The following is a 26,608-nucleotide window of genomic DNA, read 5'->3' on the forward strand; positions in this document are numbered from 1 at the left end:
GATAGAACATATAGGAACAAATTCTATGGTGATAGATCCATTGACTAAAGGTTTAGTGCTTAAAGTTTTTCATGAGCACGTTGCTCACATGGGTTTAGTCACTTTTCTAATTCCATGGTTTAGTGAGAGTTTGTTATTGAGAATGTTCTTTGACCTTAATTTGTTTATTTTCTATATAAAATAAAGTTTATGGTTATTGTTTTATTATCTAAACTTATTTATCATGCATGCAATTTTGCAAATGTGGTTTAACATAAAATTTTTAAGAATGATCTCGCTAAGAAATTTGGACCAATTAGAAACAGGCATGATCTAGATCACTTTGCATGTAGTTTCCATGCTATCCATCCATACTTGATCTATGTCATTGAATGTATTGGAACTTGTGATCAAAGAAGGTTTAGTTACAAGAATAATGACAAAAGTCACATTGATTCCGTGCTAATGTAGAATTGAGACCAAATTGAACTAAAAGGGAATTTTATTATTGAAATAACCTGTTTATGCATGCTTAAGGTTTATATGATTTAATTACATCAGATACACATACATAGCCCAAGTGAGAGGTTGTTAGACGTATTTAAATAATAATACGTATAACTAAAGTATGAGTTATGTATATGGGTTAATATTTTATCACATTAGGTTATTTTATTAGTTCAGACTCTATTATGTGATCTATTTAATTAAGACCCTAGATTCTTTAATTGAGTATGAACTTAATGGGTAAAAGCCCATTTCTAGTTAATTAGGGTTTAATGGAACCCTAGTTGAACTAGTATATAAAGAGACCTTAGGACTATGGTCCTCAACATGAAAACAATACATACTCAGTCTTTCTTGAATCCTATCTAGATAGAGATCCCACTAAAGGATTCGGAGTTTTGGTTGAAGAAGACAATAGTTATCTTAAAGCTATCATCATATTCAAGCTATCAACAATCTCTTAATGGAATCCGATATATTAATTATTCTTGAAAAATTGGCATGAATGATCCTAGAGTTAATCTATTCAATATAGATTTAAAGCAATTATGCTAATAATAAATGTTCTGTAGGTAATTTTACTATATTTTCTCATGGTACTAATGATTTTTCTATCAAAGATTTCTAATTATTCTAATTCTGAGACATAATAACTTGTAGAAATACAAATTATCATGGTGTATACTTGCATGTAGGGCACTTTGTTCCAACATCTATCAAAAGAACCAAAATGATATTATAACATAAAAATTAGTCCTAGTTTAATTACAAGTTTAGTCCTTGAACTATGAGGTATATGTCTGTTTGGTCCCTAACTTTTAAAGAATGTGTAATAGGTCTCCAAACTTTCATTTTCGTGTCCAATAGATCCTTGAACTTAATAAATCATTGAACTTTTAAATTTGTGTCTAAAGATATAATTTTAAGTTTGTATCGGATAGGTCATTGACCTTTTTAATGTTCTTTTAAATTTACAAATCTACTAAACACATAATTTAAAGTTTCGTATATTGTAATAACCAATTAGACTCAAAATTAAAAATTTGGGTCCTAATAAATTTTTAAAATTTTTAGAGACTTATTCCATACTAAATTGGCAGTTCAGAAACTTATTACAGGTTCCAAAGTTGGGATCAAATAGATATAAAACTTGTACTTATGACTAAATTTGTATTTTAACCATTAATTTTGTTCTTTCTAAAAATTCTTGGCAAAATATCAATTTTCATCTCTAGAATGTCTGGGTTGTATCAACTTAAATTCATTTAAGTCCTAAACTAATAACTGCATCAATTTAGATACTGAATTTTTGTAAGTATATAAATTAACACCCTCCACTACATTATGTTTGGATAAACTTATAATCTTATAATTAAACATCTGATCTTTCATAAGCAAATTAGTATATACTCATTTTCTTTGAAAATTATCAATACAACAATTCTAGTAGTCAAATTTATTAATCCGATATTTAAAGAAGTTTATGAACATGTAAGAATTGAATGCATGAACGATTTTCAAATGCAATCTGGATCCAAATTGATTTACTTATAACAATTTAAATATTTAATTGAAACAATTATATGTTTTGTGGTATTTTTTGAACTAAATTTGACATATGTAAAATTGATATAACTCCAAAATTTATAATGTAAATTAAAAAATATCAAAAAAAAAAAAAAAAACAGAATAAAGCAATACTTAAATGTAGCCTAAGTACACTTTCCGTGCTTCTCTTCTTTGCACATATAAAAAATTAACCCTTTTGATAATTTTTTAACATAAAAATAAAATTGCTATACGATAGATTTTTAGGGTTCGTGGAAAGGATGACCCAAAAATTAGGCAAAAAATGTGAAATGATTCGATTTTTGAAAAAAATGCTAAGTAACCCTTTGCTGACGTCAAATTCGGGTCAAATTCGCTCTAGCTCTTACTCGTCTCACTCTCTCTTCTTTTTTCATTCACAAATCACTATGTCTCTCGCTCTCTCTTCGTTTCCTCACTCACAAAATCACTCCTCTCTCGTGTCTTACTCACCGAAGTTGGTCGTGTCGGAACTGCTTGCGTGGACTCGTTCTATCAGAGAAGAAGAAGAAGAAGACGTATAGAGGAGAATAAATCAGAGAAGAAGAAGACAACGTGCAGAGGAATATTTTTTACACCAGAGAAAAAGAAGGAAAAAAAGAAGGATAATATCATAACCTATGAAGCATAGATACTTCATGTGAGACAAAGAATCAGTATCAGACACGTATCGGATACCGATACTTTCAAATACTTCCCAGATACGTATCTGACACGCGATTTGATGTATCTATTTCTATGTGTACTTTTTTTTTAAGAAAAAAGACAAGTAACTCATCTAATCTTTCTCAATATAAAATTAGTCAACCTATTTAAAAGGCTCACTACTCGAGTCCGAAACTAAAAGAAAAATAAATAAACAACTGACCAAACCCTAGACTAGAATCATCTAATCTCCATCTTCACATTTGAATCCCGACAAAGTCCACAAAAATATAAACCATTTGGATATCTTCAACAATAAGTTCTTCGTTTATCTTCATATTTCACTCTTTAATATTCTTCTTTTTCTTCTTTGCAATATGAGTCACTTTTCTATTGCATTTTATTAACTATTGTACTTTAACATCTTAGATGTTACTTTTTTTGTATTGTATTTTAGTGTTTGTATTCTATTTTGTGTAATTGTTATTAACTTGTATGCTAAATTTATCTATATCCTAGATTTTTTTAAAGAAAAAAAATGTATCTTCAATGTATCAGTGTCCTCGTTTTTTAGAAATATATATATATTAAAAAAATATATAAAAAAATGACGCATCCTCAAACGTATCCGTATCTTAGTTTTTTAGAAATTGACGAATCGTCGTATCCGATAGTATCCATATCGTATCTATATCGTGTAGCCGTATCCGTATTTGTGCTTCATAGATCATAACTTCACATGATTATGACATCAACAAAGGAACATTTGGTATTTTTTTAAAAACGGAGTCATTTACTATTTTAGATATTTAAAACGGATATTTTAAGCAATTATCTCTAGTTGGTTTATATACTGCTACACCCACGTTTCTTCCTTAGAATTAGAAAGAAACTTGCCCTAATTTATGCGGGCAGGCCTGGTATTCTTTCTCCGTGTACTGGCATTTCACTTTCCTCCTTGCGGTCAGAATTCAAGCTTTTCCGCCACTGGAGAAGGAGACGACCACCTCTCACATTTTTCCATCAAGCTCATCTCCACTTCTCAACGCCCCAATCTCGATTTTTAGTTCTACAGGCTCATGCCCCACCCTCATCGTTGATTCTTTCGTTTCTTCTCTTCCAACTGGTAAGATTCGCAATTTAATCTTTGATTTCCTTCTTTGCACTTCCGGTTTTTTTTTCATGTATGCTCTATTCAGAATCTCCCTCTTCGTGCTTTCCAATTTCAGTCGTCCCCATATCGATTTTGTTGGTTTATTCTTCTTTTTGTATCCCCTGTTTTCTGAATTTTAAACGAAAATAATGCAAATATTCGAAATGTTCACTATGAGATGGGTTTGACTTGGATAGTTGAGTTAATTCACTTAATCTGGTTCTTCTATTGCGTGTGAAGTGCTTGTGCACGAAAATTGTTGCAACCTTGGAGCATTAGGCCATTTCTTAATGGCAAAAGTGCTTCTGAGTTCTGATGGAGTTTTTCCTCCAACTACTGAATGTAGGTTTGGGTGGCTTGTTACCATTTTTTTTTTCTTAATCATTTTATGTATTTGAGTTATTTTCAAAGGATTTATGCTTCTTTTATGGAACCCATCATGGTTCCAAACTTTCGCCACAGCAGGTTGGGTGGTTCCTCTGTTGTCGCTGGGGAGCTCACATTGGGATTGATCAGTGTCTAGTGCAGATTTAACAAACATAAATTATTAAGCTATTAGTGAATCCAATCATATAGTGCATTCATGGACCATCACACATTTCGCTCATTTACAAAATTTGAACTCCTTTAGAATCATATGAAATCTGAATGCTTGTTAACTTTCATGGGTTGGTCTAGTAGTAAATAGGGGCATAATCTTCGTAAAGAGCTAAGAGGTTATGGATTCAATTCCTGGTGGCCACCTACATGAGATTTAATATCCTACGAGTTTCCTTGATATCCAAATGTTGGAGGGTCAGGTAGGTTGTCATGTGAGATTTATCGTGATGTACATAAGCTAGTCTATAGACTCGTGGATACCAAAAAAGGTTTTGGTCTGAGACTTTGAATGCTTGTTTATTCGTCATGGTGGATTTCTCTCTTTTGTTGTGTCTTGTTGTTTTTGATACTGTAATTATTTTAGTTTACCATATGAATAATTAGGCTAACTCCTTTAATGGCCATATTAGATCTCATTCGTGATGGGATCAATGAAGGATGAACAATTTGCCATGTTTGAGGAGAAGGTAAAACGGACGGTCTATGTTGATAATCTCTCTCCCCATGTAACTGAGCCTGTTTTGAGAACTGCTTTAGATCAGTTTGGGACTGTTGTCAGTGTCCATTTTATTCCAAACTACACGGAGCCAATTAATACCTCTCAATGTGCTCTAGTGGAGATGAAGGATTTGAAGGAGGCGAAATCTGTCATCTCCGTGATAGCTCAGTTCCCTTTCATGATGTCTGGAATGCCGAGACCGGTGAGGGCGCGCCCTGCCGAAGTAGAAATGTTTGATGATCGCCCTGTCAAGCCTGGTAGGAAGATTAGCTTTACCTGGCTGGAAAAGGATGATCCTGATTTTGAAGTGGCCAAGAAAATGAAGCTTCTTACTCGGAAACATGTGGCTGAAGCTGCATTCTTGTTGAAGGCATGAGTTTCAATATCCCATCTCTACTATGGTCGTATTTATTTAGTGCTTAAATTTTAAAAAGTTTGAATTACATGTCTGAACTTTGAATTGTGATTCTTAGATGATGTGAGATATTTATTAGACAGATGTTAGTTAATTTAGCACAATGTGGCATAGCTGATGAAAGAAAGAGGTTAGTTAGACAAAATAAAGGGACACATACAACATGCCTTGTAGATAAATCACTCTATTTTGTTTGGCTATCCTCTCTCTCGTCTACCATTTATTTGCCACATTTTGCTAAATCAATCAATTAGCATTTGTTTATCTAATAAATATATCACATTATCATTAGTTAGCAACATAAGCAAGTACATTGAGTCATCATTGAAAGTTCATGTATGTAATTAGATCTTTTTGAAATTTTAAAATTAAATGAACACAACCATTAACGTTCAGACTAAAGTTTTAATTTGGTCAAATTATAATTTCGGTCCCACTGCTTCGAGATTTTATTTAGTTCATATACTTCTAAACCTCTTTAGTAGGTCTCCTCAACTTTCTTGTTGTGTCTGTTTAATCCATATACTTTAAAAAGACCATAATAGCTTTCAGCTTATAGGTTGTGTCTATTTAATCCCACAGTTATAAGAAAGACTATAATAGGCCGTTTGAAATTTTATTTTTGTGTCTTATAGGTTTCTGTTGTTAATCCCATGAGTTTAATGCTTTTGCACCAAACACACTATACTTGAAATCGACCCATCTGGTTATTGCTCAAGTAAGTTTTAAGCTGGTGGAGGATGGAGTCAACGAGATCTATTAGACACAGTTAAAAATTCACATTTTTTGAAGTAAAAAGATTATATAGTTACAATCTTGAAAGCTCGGGTCTATTAGAAAACCTTTAAAATATAGGACTAAATAAACATAGCTCTAAAAGTTTAGGGATCTTGTTGGTAATTTGGTTTCGGTCGGATAATTCTTAACAGAGGTTCGTCCAATTCCTTTGCAGCATCATTTGGCGGAAGAGGAGAAGCTTGCAAAGCAGCAACAAGAAGCACTGAAAGGAAACTACAAAAAATATGAGATTGTAGAAAGTGTAATGGCTGATGGAACTGCCCGCAGGTTAGCAAAACGTTATAATATGCGAGTTTCAGATGATTAATTAAAAGCTTTGAAGCTTTGTTTTTGTAATTCCTAATGCCCCTGATTTTTACTTGTAAATTTGTAGAAATTGCCATTTATATGGCAAAATACACATGAATTAAAGACTTCTTTTGTGATTTAGAGGGAGAAAGATAATTAGTATAATACTACTAACAACACTCTTTTGGATTCCCTTTTTTTTAAACATTGTATTTTCCATCATGAAAGGTGTTTTATGAAATATTTGAACAGTTGGCTGTGACTTTGGTCTTGATATTTCATTTGAAATATAAGTTTTATGGGGGGAAAATCACTTTGTACTTCAAACTTGGCATTATGTAAACTTTTAGCTTAAACTTTCTATTCATTTAAGCAACTGTCCTATATTTTACCCTTCAATTACTGCTGAATTCATCCACTAATTTTAACGAAAGACTAGTAAAATCATCCAAAATATTTGATTTCAATAAAATTATTAAGCCATGCACGAAATTAAGTTTGGTTAATTTACGCACAAGATGAAGTATTAAATAATTCTTTTAAAACATACAAATTTCCATCGAAAGTTCAACTATATGAATGTTTCATGCTATGCAAATCGGCAATAAGAAAGAAATTGACCCTAAAGGCAAGGGGAAGAGATAAACCCCTCCTTAACAAAAATGAGAAAGGCTAGAAGAGACTAAAGTGAGCTTAGTTGAACTATAATTGGTATTCGATCTTCCATCCCTCTGGTCGTTGTACTAGATAAAGTTTAGGAAAGTGTTGGGACAGATGATGAAGGGATCATCTACACTCAAGCCAAGTAGCACATTGAATAAAGAGAAAAGGAGATTGTCATTTGTGTTCACGCATTTTGTTTGGAGCAAATCATGTGTGTTAAAAATTCTTTGAGCTAAGGCCAAAGAAAGACCTCTTCTGAAGCTCAAATGAAAAATGGCTTCTTGTAGAGAAAGTAATGGAAAGTGACCTTCTGCTTACGTCCGATTCGCCCCTGAGATGCACCCCTCGCGCCTGCCAACATGAATTTAATCGATTCTTGATGGCACGTTTCTCGATGTACGGTCACTCGATACCCAGCTTCATGGTCACTTGATACAACTGTAATCGACATGTGTTTACTCGATCATATCAACGTCATACTCGATGTTCGATTATTTTGAATTCAAAACTCGTTTGAAGGCCTTTGAAGTCCATTATTTCACCACTTCCCACGACATCAAACTATTCTCTCTATTCATCCGATTGTATATCCTTCGACGACAACAACTCTACACTCGAAACTCCACTATCTCTGCATCAGGTAACATTCTTCTTCTTGTTTGTAGTTTAACTCGATTATCATCAAGTAACATTGCTCTCGTTTTTTGTATTTTGGCATCATTCACTCAAAACTCGACTATCTCTACATCATGTTCCTCGATATGCGCTTGCATGTTACTTGATACTCGATTGACATGATTTTCATTTCTGTTTTCATATCGTTTGGTTGGATTTGACTTTGTTTTGTTTCAATTTTCAATTTTTTGTTATTTTGGATCGCCTGGAGTTTAGGGTTTGAGTTGGATAATACATGAAGGTGGAAAATCAAACTGAATGCTCGACAATCGACCATCTAGTCACTTGTAATGGAGTGAGTAAGGGACACCATGTAGCATGTATTGGGTATCAAGAAATTAAAAATCTTGTATCACATCGAGGAACGTGCATCGTATATCAAGTATTAAACAAAATTCTTATTTTTTCCCCTTTTTTTGTTATTCTGTGCAGTATGGCTAGACAATTAAAGATTCCTCCCCATGATCGTTTTCCAGGCCAAATGACCAGCCTATCCTCTCACATCGGGACAACTAACAAGATTGTGAAAGAGATGCTTACTCCCACTCAACTTGCCTTTTTCAGGAAGACTGTATTTGGGCGATTTGTGGACATGGACATTATCATTAACAGTACATTGATCCATTACATTCTATTGAGGAAGGTTGAAGACCATAGGAAGGATTCAATGACATTCAATTTGAATGATACAGTTGTAACATTCATCAAAGAAGAATTTCTATTGGTGACGAGATTGTGGCGGTCACCCAATCCAGTAGTTGTGAGGATGGTTGAAGGAATTGAATCTCTACGTAATAGGTACTTGGGGAATGACTTCGCAAGGGACATCCATATTGGTACCGTAGAGACAATGTACAAGGAGATGGAATTTGATAATGATATGGATGTTGCGAAGATGACATTGGTCTACTACACTAAATTGTCTAGGATAGGAAGGAAAAAGACGAGGGCCAAATACCTTATTAATTGATATGGAGAATTTAGATTACTTCAACTCCATGGATTGGGGAAATGTTTTGTGGGAGAGGACCTTACTTGGACTATAAAGAAGATTGAGTGGCAAGTCCGAGAACTACAAAAAAAGGTCAAAGATCAATAAAAACTACCTCGTCAAGTACATCCTATCGAGGTTTCCTCATGCTTTTCAAGTAATATTCATTCATTGGCCATAGGAGATCTACTAATTTTAATGTTAATGTCACTTACTACTTACGCTTGTCTTATAATCGTTTATGAATTATGGTAGGTATGGGCATACGGGATCATTTCAACGATTGTCGAAAAAGTTGTAACCCGACTCAATGGACATGTCGTACCCCGATTCTTGAGGTGGGAGTATACATACTCACTCCCAACCAAAATCATAGTGCGAGACGTGTTTGAGTCCATCGAGGTTAGTGTATTACATCACAATTTACTTGGATTTAAGGTGAATGACACATATAACTAACAAATTGTTTGTTGTTTTGTATAGAAAAGGATCACACCCACACCATTGATCATGCCCGATAGGGAGAGGCGGTATAAGGACACTAGGGTCGATGAACGACCCGTATATGGGCGCATTGATGTCGAGACGACATCCTCAGAGACACATAGATCACATCATGATGAGGATGCTCGTAGTCACTCCAATGACTATGAGAGTCACAAGCATCACACCCACGAGCCAAAACTCGATGAGCATCAGTCTCACGAGCTCCCTATCGATGAGTGTGAGATTCACCCTCTTTAGAACGAGTCTCACGAGCTCTCTACTGACAAGCATGTGCCCTCCAACTGAGGAGTGAGGGTCACCTTGGTTGAATACAACACATTCTGAGCCCATGAGGGGTGTGGGCATTCACACATCGCTCCGTGACATAGATTAGAGAGTGGCTACGATGGAGCGTAAATTGGACGATGTACAGTCAGACTTGAAAGATGTGAAGTCTAATTTGAATGTCTTTCAAGCCGAAGTACAAACAATCACCAGCCTACTGCGGTCATTGTGTCAGGTACGTAATATCATCTTAAACTTATTCTAATATAAATTTATATCATGTTGTGTTTGACCTAACATACTTTATAAATTATATAGGGTTTACATGTGGAGTCCACCGAGACCATTGACCCCATTCCTCCACATTCCACTGAGACTCGTGACCCAACCCCTCCAGTAACCACTAAGTCCCATGACCTAGAGTTCTAGGACCCCATTCCTCCACCTGCCACCGGGACCAACACAATAGAGCCTGAGTCATGCGAGTCATGTGACCCCATTCCTCCATCAGCCATCGAGATCTAGAACCCCATTCCTCCACCTTTAACGAAGCTTGTGAACTATGAGGGGGAACAGAGATGAACAAGTAGGAAGAGGAAGCCAACACAACCGTACACCCCTTTAGTTGACACTGTAAGAGCAATTGGAAAAAAATAGAAATATATTCAGCTTGGTGAATGTTTAATTGACATCGTCCCCTACAACCCGACACACGCTATTATAGAGGACTTGATGAATGAGTTCATGGTCTAGTTGGACAACATGGACATGGGTCCTCACTGGTCGGGGAATGAAGTCCTATTCAGGATGAATTGCATGATGAAAGAGTTGTTCCGGGAGCTGACACGTGATAGTAATTCGGTTGAGAATGACGTAAGTTACCATCCCTTTTACATCTATATGCTTGTTAATTACTATTTCCATTCTTTGACTTAACTTGCAAACTATAGGTTCTCGATTCTTTATTCATGTTTCTCCGATAGAATTTTATTAGTTGACCTGAGATATGTGCTAATCGGTTCACAACATTGCCACATGGCATATTGGTATGTATTATAGAGGGTTTAAATTTTAATGTACAATTTTGCATTATTGATATACACTTGAACCTCAAGGGTTCAAATAGCTTGTTCGAGGCCGTACGTGGGAGAACCATGGAAGAAGCTGCTAAAGTATGGGAGAAAGAACACACGTATGTCGATTACATGCTCGGATTGGTACCTGAACATCAACCCGGATGGCAGATGTCGATTACATCTATAACCTAGTCAACTACGAGTAGCATTGGTTTTTGTTCGTCGTGGACATGAATATCGGATGCATCCTTTTGTATGACTCACTGCCCAAGTACATCACGACGAAAGATTTGCTAAAATTCCTCACGCTCCTATGCTTTACTCTCCCTCTACTGGCACAATTCTGTGGCCTATATGATGCAAAGCTCGACCTCAGTCCTTGGAAGCTGAGTTGTATTAATACAGGTGCCCTATAGGGGAATACACCGGACTGTGGGATATTCCGTCTCATGTACTTTGAGTACTTGGTGATTGGGTTGAGTATGAAGAGCTTACGACAAGATAAGATGCATGATTTTAGGTTGCAGTATGGTGTCGAGTTATGGGGCAGATCAATTTTTCTATGTAACTTCACATTATTTTGACATTATTTATGTGAATTTTTATAGCATATATTTGAATTTCGACATTATTTGTAAATATGACATTATTTTTATTAGGGCTTTCCATGTGAATTTTGACACTATTTGTAAATCTATACCATATATATAGTCACCAATTTTTTTTAGTATTGTCGAGTATCGTGTAATATGCATATATTGTCAATGTTTATCGAGTATCGTCGAGTATCATGTAATGAGTATATCTTAACGAGTATCGAATACCGAGTGACTGTGGATCGAGTATTTATCAGAACGTCTCTACATTACATCGAGTATATAGTACATGTAAATCAACCATCTATATAGTCCATGTTTATCGAGTATTGTCGTGTATCGTGTAACATGCACCGAGTATATAGTACATGTAAATCAACTATCTATATAGTCAATGTTATCGAGTATTGTCGAGTGTTCAGACTCGAGGGTTGATGTCGTTAATTCGACTTCGAACCGAAACAAAAGAAAATTTATAATTACCCAAACTACTATTACTACTAAAACGTAGAAACAGTGATAAGTGCAGAGTCAAACCACAGAAAAGCGAAGAATTAATTTTTTTTTTGGGTAAGATTTGATCGTGGAAAAACAGTAAAAATTGGGTTTTGGTTTGTGGTTTTGAGATTGAAAATATGCAAGTAAAACGGAAAGTGCGATGGATATATGAAAAGATAATGGACTCATTTAATTCTCGGATCGAGTTCCCATTCAATGCAAATTAAATCATTGTTTTCAGCCCAAATATCATATATTCGAATTATGCGTGCATAGCTACTCAATCGATGCGAATAAACTAATCTCTATAAGCCCGAAAATCAAATAATCTGAATCGATCAAGCATCCTCATTCGTAGTTGAGGCTGAAAAAGCCATGCCCTAACTAACCTACATGCTCCTGGATGCAATTGGGTCCTCAGCGGCCATAAAGAACTAGAAATACATGCATTAAGATTCAGGATTAACCTATGTTGATTAAGTGTCAGGAAAGTTGTATTCAAATAATCAATTTGTTCCTTAAATCTAGATTAAATGTGCGATGCAAAGATTCATGGACAGCCTAATAACCTAAGCATGCTTATCTAATATGTGCTACAAGGGTAAATTCAAAGCATGGACGATACAAAGATGCATGCGAGCTTGAATTTAACTAGCAAAGACGTGCATTCATGATAGGGGCGTCAATCCACACATAAAAAGCAAATCTAAATTAAACAAGATTTAAGAAAAACATAATTCTAGATTAAAGCATAAAAATTAAAATGAAATTCATTAAAGTATAAAGAGTGCTTAATCCAAGAACTAATTGAAAGATTACATCATTGATTCATGGACAAACCAATGAGATACAATCCAATACAAACTCATAATCCGAAAAATAAATCTACATAATGATACTGAAAACATAAATGAAAAGGAGAAAATTAAGGCCTCTCCTCAACATCCATATCAGAACAACAAGGTTTATCGGCCTTTTTGAGCCTTCTCAGTATATCTTTTTGACCTAGCAAAGAGGGATATTTATAGAAAATTTCAGGGTAGTGTTGCAACGCTTTGAATAGCGTTGCAATGCTCACTTGTCTGCACGCCCCTACTCGTCCGTCAATTGTTGTAGCATTGCAACGCTCTAGAAGGGCGTTGCAACGCTGAGTGTTCTGTCCCCAAGCGTTGGGTTGAAGCGTTATGCGGCGTTGTGACGATAATGTTGGTGAAAGTTCGGAGCGTTGCGATGCTGTGGGCAGCTTTGCAACGCTCCTCTGCACTCCAAGCCACGGTCTCCAAGCATCAGGTTAGCGTCAGACCTGGCCAATCTTAAGCGTTGTTATGCTCCAGTAGGGGTCTTTTGGTCTTTTTGATCCCTTTGAAGTTCGGATGCTCAAATCTACTCCAAATTGCTTCAAATTAACCCCGATCAACTTTAAATCCCTGATTCTACCTCTTGGTTGCTGATGGCGAGAAAATTGGAAGTCAATTTTACTCGACAACAAACATCCCTTGGACGCGGTATGTGATGCATGTTCCTAAGATATGCGTTGATAATCATGCGTCGATGGTCATGCGTTGGAGTGAAAAATGTATTAATCGAATGTATGCGATGACCATGCGTCCTGCCACAAGTTTTCTTGTGTTCACACCAAGTATAACATAAACGCAAGTTTCTCGGGTAATCCGAGGTCGAACACAGGGACTTGTAGCTACATGTTTGCGGTGATTGTGCATGCGGCGGTTGAATAAATGAATGGAGGGGATATTGCTACGTTAATCCTACTCCTACTCCTATCTAACAGACAACACAATGAGAATTATGCATGAAAGGTAGAGATGCGACAAACCTTGACATGAAATAAATGTATGGGAAATAGATAAAATGCGGAGATGTTTTCATTGCAACCCTTAAGAGTGACCACAAGGGCAATCCTAGTCAACGTAAACTAATGCGATCATGCAACACTCATACAATAGTAAACCACCTCTCGGTGAGAATGCTACGGCTTCTAATGCTAGAACGCATACGATGTATGTGCAGAGGTGTCTATAGGGCCTACACATAAGCCTCTAATTCTTGTCTATGCGATGATACACAACAAAGCGACCACATATCATCATTCCTATTCCTAGGGTGCACGCGATGCAGTGTTAACAAACAGAGCTTATCTCTAAGTCCCTATCTCTTGCTTATGCTGATCTAATCTCGCTCTCCCGAGTCTAGATTCTAACCTAGCTCTCTCGAGTCACTAGGTTCTTTCTTTAGACTCTCTCTCGAGTAGCTCTAAAGGGGTGTTGGGCACAACATAAGACAAGACAAACGCTGAACTTGGTTGATGCAAGATTGTTACTATCCCTAGCGAAATACGCATACCTTGCTTAATGCGTCCAACCACTTACCCTCCTGGGCAGTTGATTGTTGCTGACTTCACTCATAGATAAGCAATGCGTTAGCCTATAGACAGGCATTACAGCAGCTTCACACTAAGCAAATAAGGTTACTCACACACTCGCGCAACGCACACCTCTCGGTGGGTTGCTACATGCTTCATATCTCTAATCCACATGACTAAGTATGCAATACCCACGCAATCCCACTAAGTGTTGCAATGAAAGTAAAGATGCTAAGCAAGAAGATGGAGATGAAGTCGAAGGATTAGAGAAATGCATTGAAAACAGATTGTATTGATTTCTTAATTCCAAAATGTTATACAATACAATATGAGAAAAGAGAGGAAAAGGGATGACCAGCTGGTAGCAAATATTTGCTTCCAGCGGATGTGCGTCAAGGCTGCCGGTGGTGCCATGGATTGGCGGAGGAGCTGACTCTCTCGAGATCTAACTCCGGTCGAAGGCTCCAGTCGTCACTCAGAATGGATGAAGGAGGTGAAGAACTCTCAGCCGTCTTCTCACGTAGTTTGTCTGGATCGCAAGGATCTGCCATAGGCGAACCTTAGGCGAGAACCTTGGATAAAATGAATTTCAGCTCATCGGCTTCTATTTATAGAACTTGGGTTGCCGACAACATTAATTGGACTGCTTTGAGTCTGACGTTCGGCGCGTTAGTCCTTTTCTGAACCTTTGCCACTAACGGCGTGGTAGGTGAAATGTCAACATTAGCTTTGGATTTTCTCGAGGTAAATGCGTTGATGCGTTCATTCCATCTACCTTGCATTGATCCCATTAGAATGTGTTGTCCCGTAGCCGCAATCACTCAATGGCCGCATTCGCTTAACACCGTAACTCTACATGATGACCGCAATCGCTTGACGAGCACAACTCCCATGCGATGGACGCATACGGCTGATTACCGCAACATCCATGCGTTGATCGATGCGTTTGCCTTGCGATGGAGTGTTTCTCCGCATGCGGTCATCTATGCGATGGTCCGGTTCCCGCGTTTGTGTTCATTTCCTGTATTGGCTACAAAAATAGAACATTGAACGCATAATTAACACAAAATAATGGGTTAGCTGAGATTCGACATGCTGATAGACGCACGCTCATATTATTGTGAATTCCTATCATGATCGACGCATATTCTGCCTAACAAACCTTCATAATTCTAAGTAAAAGGCCTAAGATGACATGCATTTCTGCATGTCATCAGTTGCTCGTTACCTACAAAATAGGGAAATAAACACATAAAATCCACTAACGAGCCCGAATTAAGCTAGAAATATTAGCTTTTTTTGAGAGCTAACAAACACTCCCAACTTAATTCTTACTCGTTCCGGGCAAGGTAGAAACATACAATCAAGTAGAAAATAACTGAAAACATGCTAGCTTAATTCGCTAAGTTTAAAAATGATTTTTGATCTATTTATGTATGAGTGAGCCTAGAGTTTTGCTATTTAAGCTTGCATGGCCCGGAAGAGTTTTATAAGGTCCTCATCCCGTTTTCTCTCTACTCTTGTTTGGTTATTGACCTTGGACATACCACACTTGCCAAAAACCAAAAAAAAAAAAAAAAAAGGAAGAAAAAGGCAACACTAAGACAAGGGTGCCTAAACACACACACACACACACAACATAAAGGGCATTTCTTTTACTTAAAGGGCTAGCTTTCACACCCCACTCTCGGGAACCTATCACTCTTTTCTCGCGAGCCCTAACTAGGCACGATGGTGGTAGCTCTTTACACCTCTATCCATGCACACATATACACACAATTTTTTTGCAGGCATGTTGACAAATGCCTCCTTTTTTTTATACTTTTTCTATTTTTTTTTCCAGAATTGCAATTAGATTGCTTTTCTTTATTTTTCATTTCTTTTTATTTTTATTCACAGTAGGCCCTATTTTATCCACTTTGTCTAGTTTTGCTTTAAAACAAGAATAGTTACTCCTAAGTCAAAGGTGGACCTTCCGGGGTGACAACGGAAGTACAAACCAGATAACCCAATTATAAGCATGCAAGACTTTAATTTTGCAAAACAATGACTTAAAGATGCAAGTTACAAGATTTTTTTTTTAAAAAAAAATGGGATAAAAATCATGATCATGAATTCCTAAGGTTCCTTCATGCAAATTTCATTACAGGAAGAGTGCATCATAAACTATCATGATAACAACAGAGCAAACAAGCAAGCAAGGCAATCAAATCATACAACATCGTTTGAGCACAACGCTCAAGGATCCCAAACTAATAAAAATTACTCAAGAGTACTCGACCCCCAACTTAAAAATATACATTGTCTCAAATGTATTTCAAGTAAAGCTCAAATAGATAAAACAAGGGATCAGAAAACCTCCTCTGACAACAATGTTGCATATGGGATGGTGGTGGTCGGGCATCTCCTCCTCGCTCAGCATAGATTTGGCTTTGGAGAGGCCTACAAAAAAGAAAAGCAAAAGAAAAACTACAAAACAAAACCTACAAAACAAAGAAAGAAATTAGCAAAACTAAAAATAAGAAAGAAAAAAAATGATAAAAGGAAAAAGAAAAGAAAAGAAAAGAAACAACCGAGGGCACAAAAAAATAGAGTAGGAAGGAAGAAAGACAAGCCTCAGTCGAATCTGGAGAGTCTAGATCCCTCTTATGACCACTCTGGAACCTGATGCTGGCATAGTAGAGATAGTTCTCCTCAACGATGAAGTTAACTGTTCTCTCTATACGCCTAACTCGACGAGCGGTCTCTTGACTCATTCGCAGTGACTCGGTTGCCACTTTGAGCACCTCAGCGGACATCTTCAATGCCTGCTTCGCATGACACTCCCCTGCCACTAGAACATCTGTCTGATCCTGGGGACCAGCATGGGGGGCCACCTCTATCGTTGGAGCCTGCTCATCCTCTCCGTCTTCCTCATCATTGTCCTCGTCTGGTTGGTCTACTCCTCTTCTGCAGAAGGCTGCAACCAAAGATCTACAGATGGGAGCACGACGCCCCATCTTTTCCTCACCTTTAGAGATCTCCACCCCGGACCTCCAGCACAACTTGGTAATCAGGTTCGGGTGACCTAAACTATCGGTGGTGGAACACTGCCCACAAAGACGGGTCGAAGCCCTAATGATTCGTCTGACATTAATGGACATCTCTTAGACAAGACAGTATAGGAGTTTGGCCTGGTTCTTTGTGATATCTGTGAGATGCAGCACTGGCATCAATCAGAAAGACACGAATTCGTGCCACATTTGGCCAGAGACGAACATATCTGTGCTTCTAAATCTCATGGCCACTCCCCTGGACCTGGCCCATTGAACTCCTGGACCGCACAAGGTCTGAATCACCTCCTCCTCTAGGAATTGATGGGAGCAAAACCCTCCATACTCATCATTGAAGTCACATAAATCGTAGACTTCGTTGATGCCGACCGGTGAAAAGAGGACCCTAATACCTCTCACCAACGAGAAATCCCTACTCTCGTCAATGTTAGCATAGAACTCCTTAACTATGGGGACTACCGCCTCGCCAGGATGAACGACCAAAGACTCCCACCCATGCTCTTGAATCTCTTTAGTGATGTGCGGATAGTAATTAGCCTCCAAGGTCAAAGCTCTCTCAGGAACTAGTCTCCTAGAAGAAACGACATAGTTGTATCTATCTAAGGCCTCTTGGGAACTAAACCTGGGGTGCTCGAAACCTGGCTCGGGGTTTTGTCCACTAGAACTAGCCTCACTTCTCCTTACTCTTCTAGGACCCATACTAAATATTTTTCAAGAAAAAAGGGTTAGACACATAAAATTTGGTTCCTAGATTACTTCCACCACTCCTCTTCTAACTTCAACATACCAAACCTACCCCCAACTTTCAATAATTACTCCCAATTTCAACCTGCACGCAGAAAAAACCAACTAATTCACATGATGTTCAACATTATCAACATCCAAATCTTCAAATCCATACAAGAAACAAGCAAAAACCATGCAAAAACGAATTACTCACAACCATCCACTGCCAATATGCAATAATAAACAAGAATGGCTAAAGATTTTTACCTTTGAAGAGGAGAAATCCAAAAAAATGCACAAGAACCCACTAGACCTCGAATGGATGAAAAACCCACAAATTACGCACTAGATCTAAGGGAAAATGTAGAAAGATGGACGAAAAAGGGTAAGGAACGTGCAAGGGGTGAGAAATCGTGAAGAAAATCAGAAAAGAACGGGAAGAGAGGGCTTGGGTTGAGAGAAATTTCGAAGAAGAAGATAAAGAAAAATGGGCAGAAGCAACGTAATAACATTGTTCTGCCGCGTAGTGTTGCAATGCTGTGTCACGACACTATGCCTTAATTCCTTTTTTTTTAAAATAAAAGCTAACCTAAAAGAAAAATAAAAAAAAAATATCTATCCTAAAAATAAAAAGGAAAAAGGAAATAAAAAAATAAAAATCTATCCTAATAAAATAAATAAAAATAGAAAAGAAAAAATATTTTAAAACCTGTCTGCCTCTAGGAAGTGCAAATTTCTAACGTCGGTTGCTCGACGTGACCTGTCTTCTATCAAGTACAAAGAAATTTTTGTATTTCTTTGGTACTTTCTTGGAGGAGTCGATATGGCCCAGTAAAACCATAAAGGTTCCCATCTTTTGAAAAGAACCAGACAAGTTGAATTTTGTATTTTTAATTTTTGTAAAAGGAAATAAAATAAAATACTCTAGGACTGACTCAACTAAAAATAAAGACTCTGACTCAACTAACTCGTGAGGTGAAGGGAGCAAAATTCAAAAATAAGAGAAATACCAGGATAAAGAATAGGACGAGGCTTGGGAGCCTCTGACTCTTTTACATGAGATTCTTCCAAATTAAGCTCATACTCATACTTAACCTCACAAAATCATTCTTGGCATGGCAGAAGATAAACATCGTCATCTGAATCGGTCTACGAATATTCCATCACAAGGTCGGACTCAGTGCCACAGACGTAGGATGGCTCTAAATGATTTCCTGCACACTCAGAAAAATCATTAGTACATTCACACTTTAAATAATCCAACGCCTTACCCTGATCAGAAACATTAGGAACCAGCTGCTTTGCGGAATTAATGATGCTCGTAACTTTACTGTGCAGCGCAGTATCCTCAGAAGATGATTCCCAAGCCTCCTATAGTTTCCCAACTGATTTAACGATCTGAACGATTTGGTCACTCAAACTTTGAAGCTCAACTCTAACCGCACGTTCGAAATAGATATCATCCTGCTGAAAACTGATGGGTTCTTGATAATAGTAGGGACATTCCTGCACAATCTCATCAGAGCAATTAGAAAGTTCCCTAACTATATCCTCTAAAGAAATACATGTGTGGGCATAATGTTATGGCATCGACAACAGCGTTTGGCTAGGCAACTCCCAAGGAGGATAGTATTCGCACTCAGAACCATGCAAATTCAGAATATCTGGTGTTTCTTATCATTCTCTGTATCTCGCTTGAAGCGCATAAATTTTTAAATTTTTTGCCATTGAAAACAAGTAGAAAAAGAAAGAAGATATTTTTCTGGTTTTTAAAATTTAACAGTCAATTCTAACTAAAAGATATCAATTGGCTTGCTTCCCCGGTAGCGGTGCCACTTTTGTTCGGACTTGAGGGTCGATGTCATTAATTTGATTCCGAACCGAAACAAAAAAAAATTAGTAATTACCCGAACTAATTCTATTACTACTAAAACGTTGCAACAGTGGTAAGTGCGAGGTCGAACCACAGAGAAGCGAAGAATTAATTTCTTTTGGGTTAGATTTGACCGTGGAAAAATAGTAAAAATGGTTTTGGTTTGTGGTTTTGAGATTGAAAATATACAAGTAAAAAGTAAAGTGTGATGGATATATGAAACGGTAATGGATTCGTTTAGTTATTGGATCAAGTTCCCATTCAATGCAAATTAAATCATTGTTTTCAGCCCAAATATCATATATTCGAATTATGCATACATAGCTACTCAAACAATGCGAATTAAAAAATCTCTATAAGCTCGAAAATCAACTAATCTGAATCAATCAAGCGTCCTAATTCGTAGTTGAGGCTGGAAAGTCGTGCTCTAACTAACCTACGTGCTCCTAGATGCAATTGGGTCCTCAACAGCCATAAAGAACTAGAAACACATGCATTAAGATTCAGGATTCAATTATGTTAATTAAGTGTCAGGAAAGTCATGTTTAAATAATCAATTTGTTCCTTAAATCTAGATTAAATGTGCGATGCAAAGATTCATGGGCAACCTAATGATCTAAGCATGTTTATCTAATATGTGCTACAAGGGTAAATTCAAAGCATGGATGATACAAGGATGTGTGTGAGCTTGAATTTAACTAGCGAAGATGTACATTGATGATAGGGGCGTCAAGCCACACATAAAAGCAAATCTAAATTAAATAAGATTTAAGAAAAACATAATTCTAGATTAAAGCATAAAAATTGAACTGAAACTCATCAAAATACAAAGAGTGCTTAATCCAAGAATTAATTGAAAGATTACATCATTGATTCATGGACAAACCAATGAAATTGATAACTTGAAGAAATACAAGCTATTGTAGCCTTTTACTTAGAATTATGAGAGTTGATGAGCAGAATATGTTTTGACAATACTAAGAATTCATGTGGAAAAGTGAGCTTGCATCGACCAACACTGAAGATCCTCGCTAACGCTATATCATGCGTTATTCTACGTCAAAATGTCTATTTTTGTAGCTTTGCAGGAATCGATTGCATGCATTAATCTTCATGAAGACTAGTTTGTTGCATGGAATGTTGTAGCTACAAAATGATAACCGTGATAGAAAGTTGATCGCAAGGTGGGTGGAATGCGTTGATACTTCAGAAGAAACGATCATGAACGCATACCTTGGGAGTATAAAAAGATAAGATTATGCTGAAATTTCACCTACCACGTTAGAAGTGGCAGTGATTTAGAGCACGACTATCGATGTTGTCAGCGTTTGAGCTCTATAAATAGAGCCTTGGAGCCCAACTTCAATCCATTCGAGTCTCTGACTTGGGCAGATTCTTGTTATCACAGATGAGAGTGTGAGCAAGACATTCTTTGAGAGTTCTTCACTTCCACAACCCTTCTGAGTGACATCCGGAGCTTCACTGGAGATAGAGCTCGGGAGAGACTTCTCCACCACCCATCCATGGCACTACTAACAGCCTTGACGTACATTTGATGTAAGCAAGAGATTGCCCACATCTAGTCCTCCACCTTTCCTCTTATCTCTGTATTGTATTACATTTTGGCTTAAAACATTAATACATTTTGTAATCAATGCATCACTTTAGTTCTTCCAGCACCATTTTCATCATCTTCTTCTTCTTTATCATCGTTTACGTCCATCGCTTAGTTAAGTGTTGTTGCAAGAGTTATCGCATACTCAATCATGCGACATAGAGATATGACGCATGTAGCAAACCACCGAGAGGTGCGTTGCACGAGTATTGTAAGTCAATCCTCTTTGCTTAGTGTGAGGCTATCACAATGCTTATCTATGAGCTGAGTAGCTATAACCAATTGCCTGAGAGGGTAAGTAGTGTAACTCACAAAGCAAAGTAAGTAGTATTCCTAAAGATAGGAACAATCTTATGCTCAACGCAACCATGCGTTATAAAGATATTAGCATGTGGCTGACCACCGAGAGGTATGCACTGTATTAGTGTGGCGAGCTGGGATTACTCTTGTGACCAAGCTTAATGATGCGGTGAATTTACTTCCTCCACAATTCTTCTTCTCCATGCATCTTATTACATGATTCACCATTGCCGCATCTATACCAATTCTCATAGTCAAACTTCCATTGCTCAATCTATTTAGCTAGGAGTAGGAGTAGCGCATAATTATTATTTTTTCTTTTTACTTCTATTCATCGCCTCAAATGCATTACTTCACAGCCATCATTTTGTTATAAGTCCCTATATTTAACCTTGGATCATCCTGAGAAACTTGCATTGTCGTTATACTTGGCGAGAGAGCAAGAAAATTTGTGACAGGAATGAATGGTCAGTGCATACATAATTAACGCATATTGAGTTCAACGCTTGACCATCAACGCACAAAAATCAACACATATCAAAAGAGTGCATTTATCTTTCATCAAGTTTTTGGCACCGTTTTCGAGGACTTGGCAGCTAATAGTTTGTTAAGTTTTGAGTTTTTGTAGGCACCCCTTTTGATCTTAGGCATATTGTAGCTTGTGCGACCAAGTTGCAAATTATATTTGAGTGAAGGTGATGCACCAGAATTCGATATTGACCCTGAGATCGAAAGGTTATCTGTCGCATGAGCTGGAAGCAGTCTTAAGAGTGTGGTAACCGCCGTGCGGCCAATGAATGCTGGAAGCTCCAATGGTTGGGACAATGAGTTCGTTGACCCAAGCAGTCAAGTTCGATCTCCTGCATGGAAGAGTCCTTGCGGTGACTTCACTCCAATTTCTCCAAGGACGTCTACTACTCTATCTTTACTTTGCTTTCCTAGTTAACTTCTTTAGTTTATTTATTTGATTATTGTTGTTTTTGACTTGCAGCTGCTTTTTTTGGATGTGGTATAGCATTCGCTCCTTGTGGATGCGATATTAATTTCCTCTCGGTGTGTTGTTTCGAAAGAAGAATCCTCTCAATCATTCAACCATGGCTATTCCCTCTACATACATTATAGTTATTAACGCAATTCATATTTTGCTCTCATGTTTCTTTTCTTGTTATCTTTCATGTGATATCCGTTTGAAATTCTCTTTTGCCCACTTACTTTCTTTTGTGTTGATAGATTAGCATCCACGATGATACTTATGTAAATTAACTACATCCAATAACTAAATGTCGCATGGCTCACCTTGCTTTAGTATCTTCTTCAAAGTTTGACAGTCTTAAGTTTATTTTGTGCAAACCTCTACTCAAATCTCTTTTACTGCATTTTTTATGAGTTTGTCTTTAGCTTTTTTGCAAGGACCCTGTCATTCTCTAAATTTGGGGGTGGTAGTGGTCGAGCAAATGCGTCCATTTTAAGCATTGTGATGATTATCCTTAAAAAAAATCATAAAAAAACTCCATTGTCAGGGAAAAAGGGAAACCCAAGCTGATAAGAGTTAAAGTTGTGAAAGGCACCTACTCGTAGTTGGATACTTCGCATGACACCCATACAGGTAAGCCAAAACGGAAGTAGGTAACCAGAATCAACGCTTGATAATAATTCCTCTGTCTGGCGCAAACTAAAATTAGCTAAGACAATAGTTGAGTTGAATATGGCACATAATTGAAGTTGGATGCTCACATGACACCCGTGGGAGCAAGCCAAAACGAAGAGTGTAACCAGGCTCAAGGCCCCAATCCAATAATGAATCGCGAGGCCTTGAATCGTATTAAACTATTGCATTGTAAAAAGCTAAAAAAAAAAGGTTAACTGTGATGAGTAAAAAGTTTTTGAGCGAAGGCTTGCCATAATTAAACTTAGAAAATATTTCTTAGAAGAAATGGCTAAGTTTAAGGAGAGTGCTGCTACCAAGGTTAAATGTGCAAATAAATTATATTCTGAGAAGCTGGTCAACGCAAAGGAAGAGTTAGAGGGCAAGTTTTGAATTTTATTAGTATAAGACATGCTTGAGGCATGATTCTAAATTTGGGGGTGTGATAGCTTGTAGAAATACAAGCTATTGTAGCCTTTTACTTAGAATTATGAGAGTTAATGAGCAGAATATGGGTTGACAATGCTAAAAAATCACGTGGAAAAGTGAGCTTGCATCAACCAGCACTAAAATCCTCGCTAACCCTATATCATGTGTTATTTTGCATCAAAATGTCTATTTTTGTAGCTTTGCAAGAATCAATCGCATGCGTTGATCCCAGACCATCACAAAGTTGATTGCATGCATTAATCTTCATGAAGACTAGTTCGTCGCATGTAATGCTGTAGCTATAGAATGATAATTGTGATAGAAGGTTGATCGCAAGGTGGGTGGAATGCATTGATAGTTCAGAAGAAACTATCATGAACGCATACCTTGGGAGTATAAAAAAAGATGAGATGATGCTGACATTTTACCTACTGCAGAAGTGGCAGTGATTCAGAGTGCGACTACCCATGTTGTCAACGTTTTAGCTCTATAAATAGAGCCTTGGGGCCCAACTTCAATCCATCCGAATCTCTACCTTGGGCAGATTCTTGTGATCACAAATGAGAGCATGAGCAAGACATTCTTTGAGAGTTCTTCACTTCCACAACCCTTTCCAAGTGACGATCGGAGCTTCACCAAACATAGAGCTCGAGAGAGACTTCTCCACCATCCATCCAGGGCACAACCGGAAACCTTGACATATATCTAATGGAAGCAAGAGATTGCCCACATCTAGCCCTCTACCATTCCTCTTATCTCTATATTGTATTAAAATTTGGCTTAAGACATTAATACATTTTGTAACCAATGCATCTCTTTAGTTCCTCCAGCACCATTTTCATCATCTTCATCTTCTTTATCATCATTTACATCTATTTTTTAGTTATGTCTTGATTGCAAGAGTTATCACATACTCAATCATGCGACATAGAGATATGACGCATGTAGCAAACCACTGAGAGGTGCGTTGCGCGAGTATAGTAAGTCAATCCTCTTTGCTTAGTGTGAGGCTATCATAATGCTTGTCTATGAGCTGAGTAGCTATAACCAATTTCTCGGGAGGGTAAGTAGTGTAACTCACTAAGCAAAGTAAGCAGTATTCCTAGAGATAGGAACAATCTTATGCTCAACGCAACCATGCGTTATAGAGATATTAGCATGTGGCTGACCACCGAGAGGTGTGCGCTGCATTAGTGTGGCGAGCTAGAATTACTCTTGCGACCAAGGTTAATAATGTGGTGGATTTACTTCCTCCACAATTCTGCTTCTCCATGCATCTTATTACATGATTCACCATTGCCGCATCTCTACCAATTCTCATAGTCAAACTTCCATTGCTTAATCTGTTTAGCTAGGAGTAGGAGTAGCGTATAATTAATTTTCTTTCTTTTTACTTTTATTCATCGCCTCAAACACATTACTTCACAAACATCAGTTAGTTACAAGTCCCTATGTTCGACCTCAGATCATCCCGAGAAACTTGCATCCTCGTTATACTAGGCGAGAGAGCAAGAAAACTTGTGACAGGAACGCATGGTCATCGCATACACGATTAACACATATTGAGTTCAGTGCATGACCATCAATGAATAAAAATCAACGCATATCAAAAGAGTGCATTTACCTTTCATTAGAGTTACAATCCAATACAAATTCATAATCCGAAAAATAAATCTAACCTAATGATACTAAAAACATAAAGGAAAAGAGGAAAATCAAGGTCTCTCCTTGGCCTCCATGGAAGAACAACACGGTTTTTTTGGTCATTTTCGGCCTTCTCAGTATATCTTTTTGACCTAGCAAAGAGGGATATTTGTAGAAAATCTCAGGGTAGCATTGCAACACTTGGAATAACGTTGCAACGCTCACTCGTGCGCACGCCCCATGCTCGTCCGTCAAATGTCGTAGCATTGCAACACTCTAGAGCGACGTTGCAATGCTGAGTGTTCTGTCCGCAAACATTAGGCTGAAGCATTACGCGGCTTTGTGACGCTGATGTTGGTGAAAATCCGGAGCGTTGCGACACTATGGGCAACATTGCGATGCTTTTCTGCACTCCAAGCCATCGCCGGGACCTATCATTCTTTTCTCACGGGTCCTAACTAGGCACGACGGAGGTAGCTCTTTTCACCTCTATCCATGCACAGACACACTGTTTTTTTGCAGGCATGTCAACAAATGCCTTCTTTTTTTTTTTTTATACTTTTTCTATTTTTTTTTTCAAAATTGCAACTAGATTGCTTTTCCTTATTTTTTATTTCTTTTTATTTTTATTCATAGTAGGCCCTATTTTATCCACTTTATCTAGTTTTTCTCTAAAGCAAGAATAGTTATTCCTAAGTAAAAGGTGAACCTTTCGAGGTGACAACGGAAGTACAAACCAAATAACCCAATTCTAAGCATGCAAGACTTTAATTTCGCAAAACAATGACTTAAAGATGTAAGTGACAAGAATTTTTTTTTTAAAAAAAAAGGGCTAAAAATCATTATCATGCATTCATAACGTTTCTTCATGCAAATTTCATTATAGAAAGAGTGCATCATAAACTATCATGATAACAACACAGAGCAAATAAGCAAGCAAGGCAATCAAAGCATACAACATTGTCTGAGCACAGCGCTCAAGGACTCCAAACTAAAAAAAACTACCCGACGAGTACCCCACCCCCAACTTAAAAACATACATTGTCCCCAATGTATTTCAAGTAAAGCTCAAATAGATAAAACAAGGGATCAAAAAACCTCTCCTGATAACAATGTCGCATATGGGATGGTGGTGGTCGGGCATTTCCTCCTCGCTCAGCATAAATCCAGCTCTGGAGAGGCTTACAAAAAAGAAAAACAAA

At 37.5% G+C, this 26,608-nt stretch overlaps 2 protein-coding genes across 2 annotated transcripts; both read left to right on the forward strand.

Moving 5' to 3' along the window:
* Positions 1-3,580: 3,580 nt before the first annotated feature.
* Positions 3,581-6,733, forward strand: LOC120076542 (RNA-binding (RRM/RBD/RNP motifs) family protein). Its single transcript, XM_039030402.2, has 3 exons — positions 3,581-3,844; positions 4,882-5,340; positions 6,338-6,733. Exons 2-3 carry the CDS (start codon positions 4,894-4,896, stop codon positions 6,488-6,490), a joined length of 600 nt encoding a protein of 199 aa, XP_038886330.1. The 5' UTR covers positions 3,581-3,844; positions 4,882-4,893; the 3' UTR covers positions 6,491-6,733.
* Positions 6,734-8,242: 1,509 nt separating this feature from the next.
* LOC150036828 (uncharacterized) lies at positions 8,243-9,544 on the forward strand. The gene is made up of 2 exons (XM_090313252.1): positions 8,243-8,713; positions 9,284-9,544. Exons 1-2 carry the CDS (start codon positions 8,243-8,245, stop codon positions 9,542-9,544), a joined length of 732 nt encoding a protein of 243 aa, XP_090169378.1.
* Positions 9,545-26,608: the final 17,064 nt, after the last annotated feature.

The sequence above is a fragment of the Benincasa hispida genome, chromosome 4, assembly GCF_027475165.1.
Source record: "Benincasa hispida cultivar pf3 chromosome 4, pf3_genome.v1.1, whole genome shotgun sequence".
In the NCBI taxonomy this organism is placed as follows: Eukaryota; Viridiplantae; Streptophyta; class Magnoliopsida; order Cucurbitales; family Cucurbitaceae; genus Benincasa; species Benincasa hispida.

What these genes read in the sequence shown, in the direction of transcription:
- LOC120076542 (XM_039030402.2), top strand. Translation starts at nt 4,894, where the DNA reads ATGGGATCAATGAAGGATGAACAATTTGCCATGTTTGAGGAGAAGGTA. An exon ending in AAGCTGCATTCTTGTTGAAG is followed by an intron (nt 5,341 to 6,337) that starts GCATGAGTTTCA and finishes ATTCCTTTGCAG; the next exon opens with CATCATTTGGCGGAAGAGGA.
- LOC150036828 (XM_090313252.1), top strand. Translation starts at nt 8,243, where the DNA reads ATGGCTAGACAATTAAAGATTCCTCCCCATGATCGTTTTCCAGGCCAA. An exon ending in ATGTTGCGAAGATGACATTG is followed by an intron (nt 8,714 to 9,283) that starts GTCTACTACACT and finishes TGTTTTGTATAG; the next exon opens with AAAAGGATCACACCCACACC.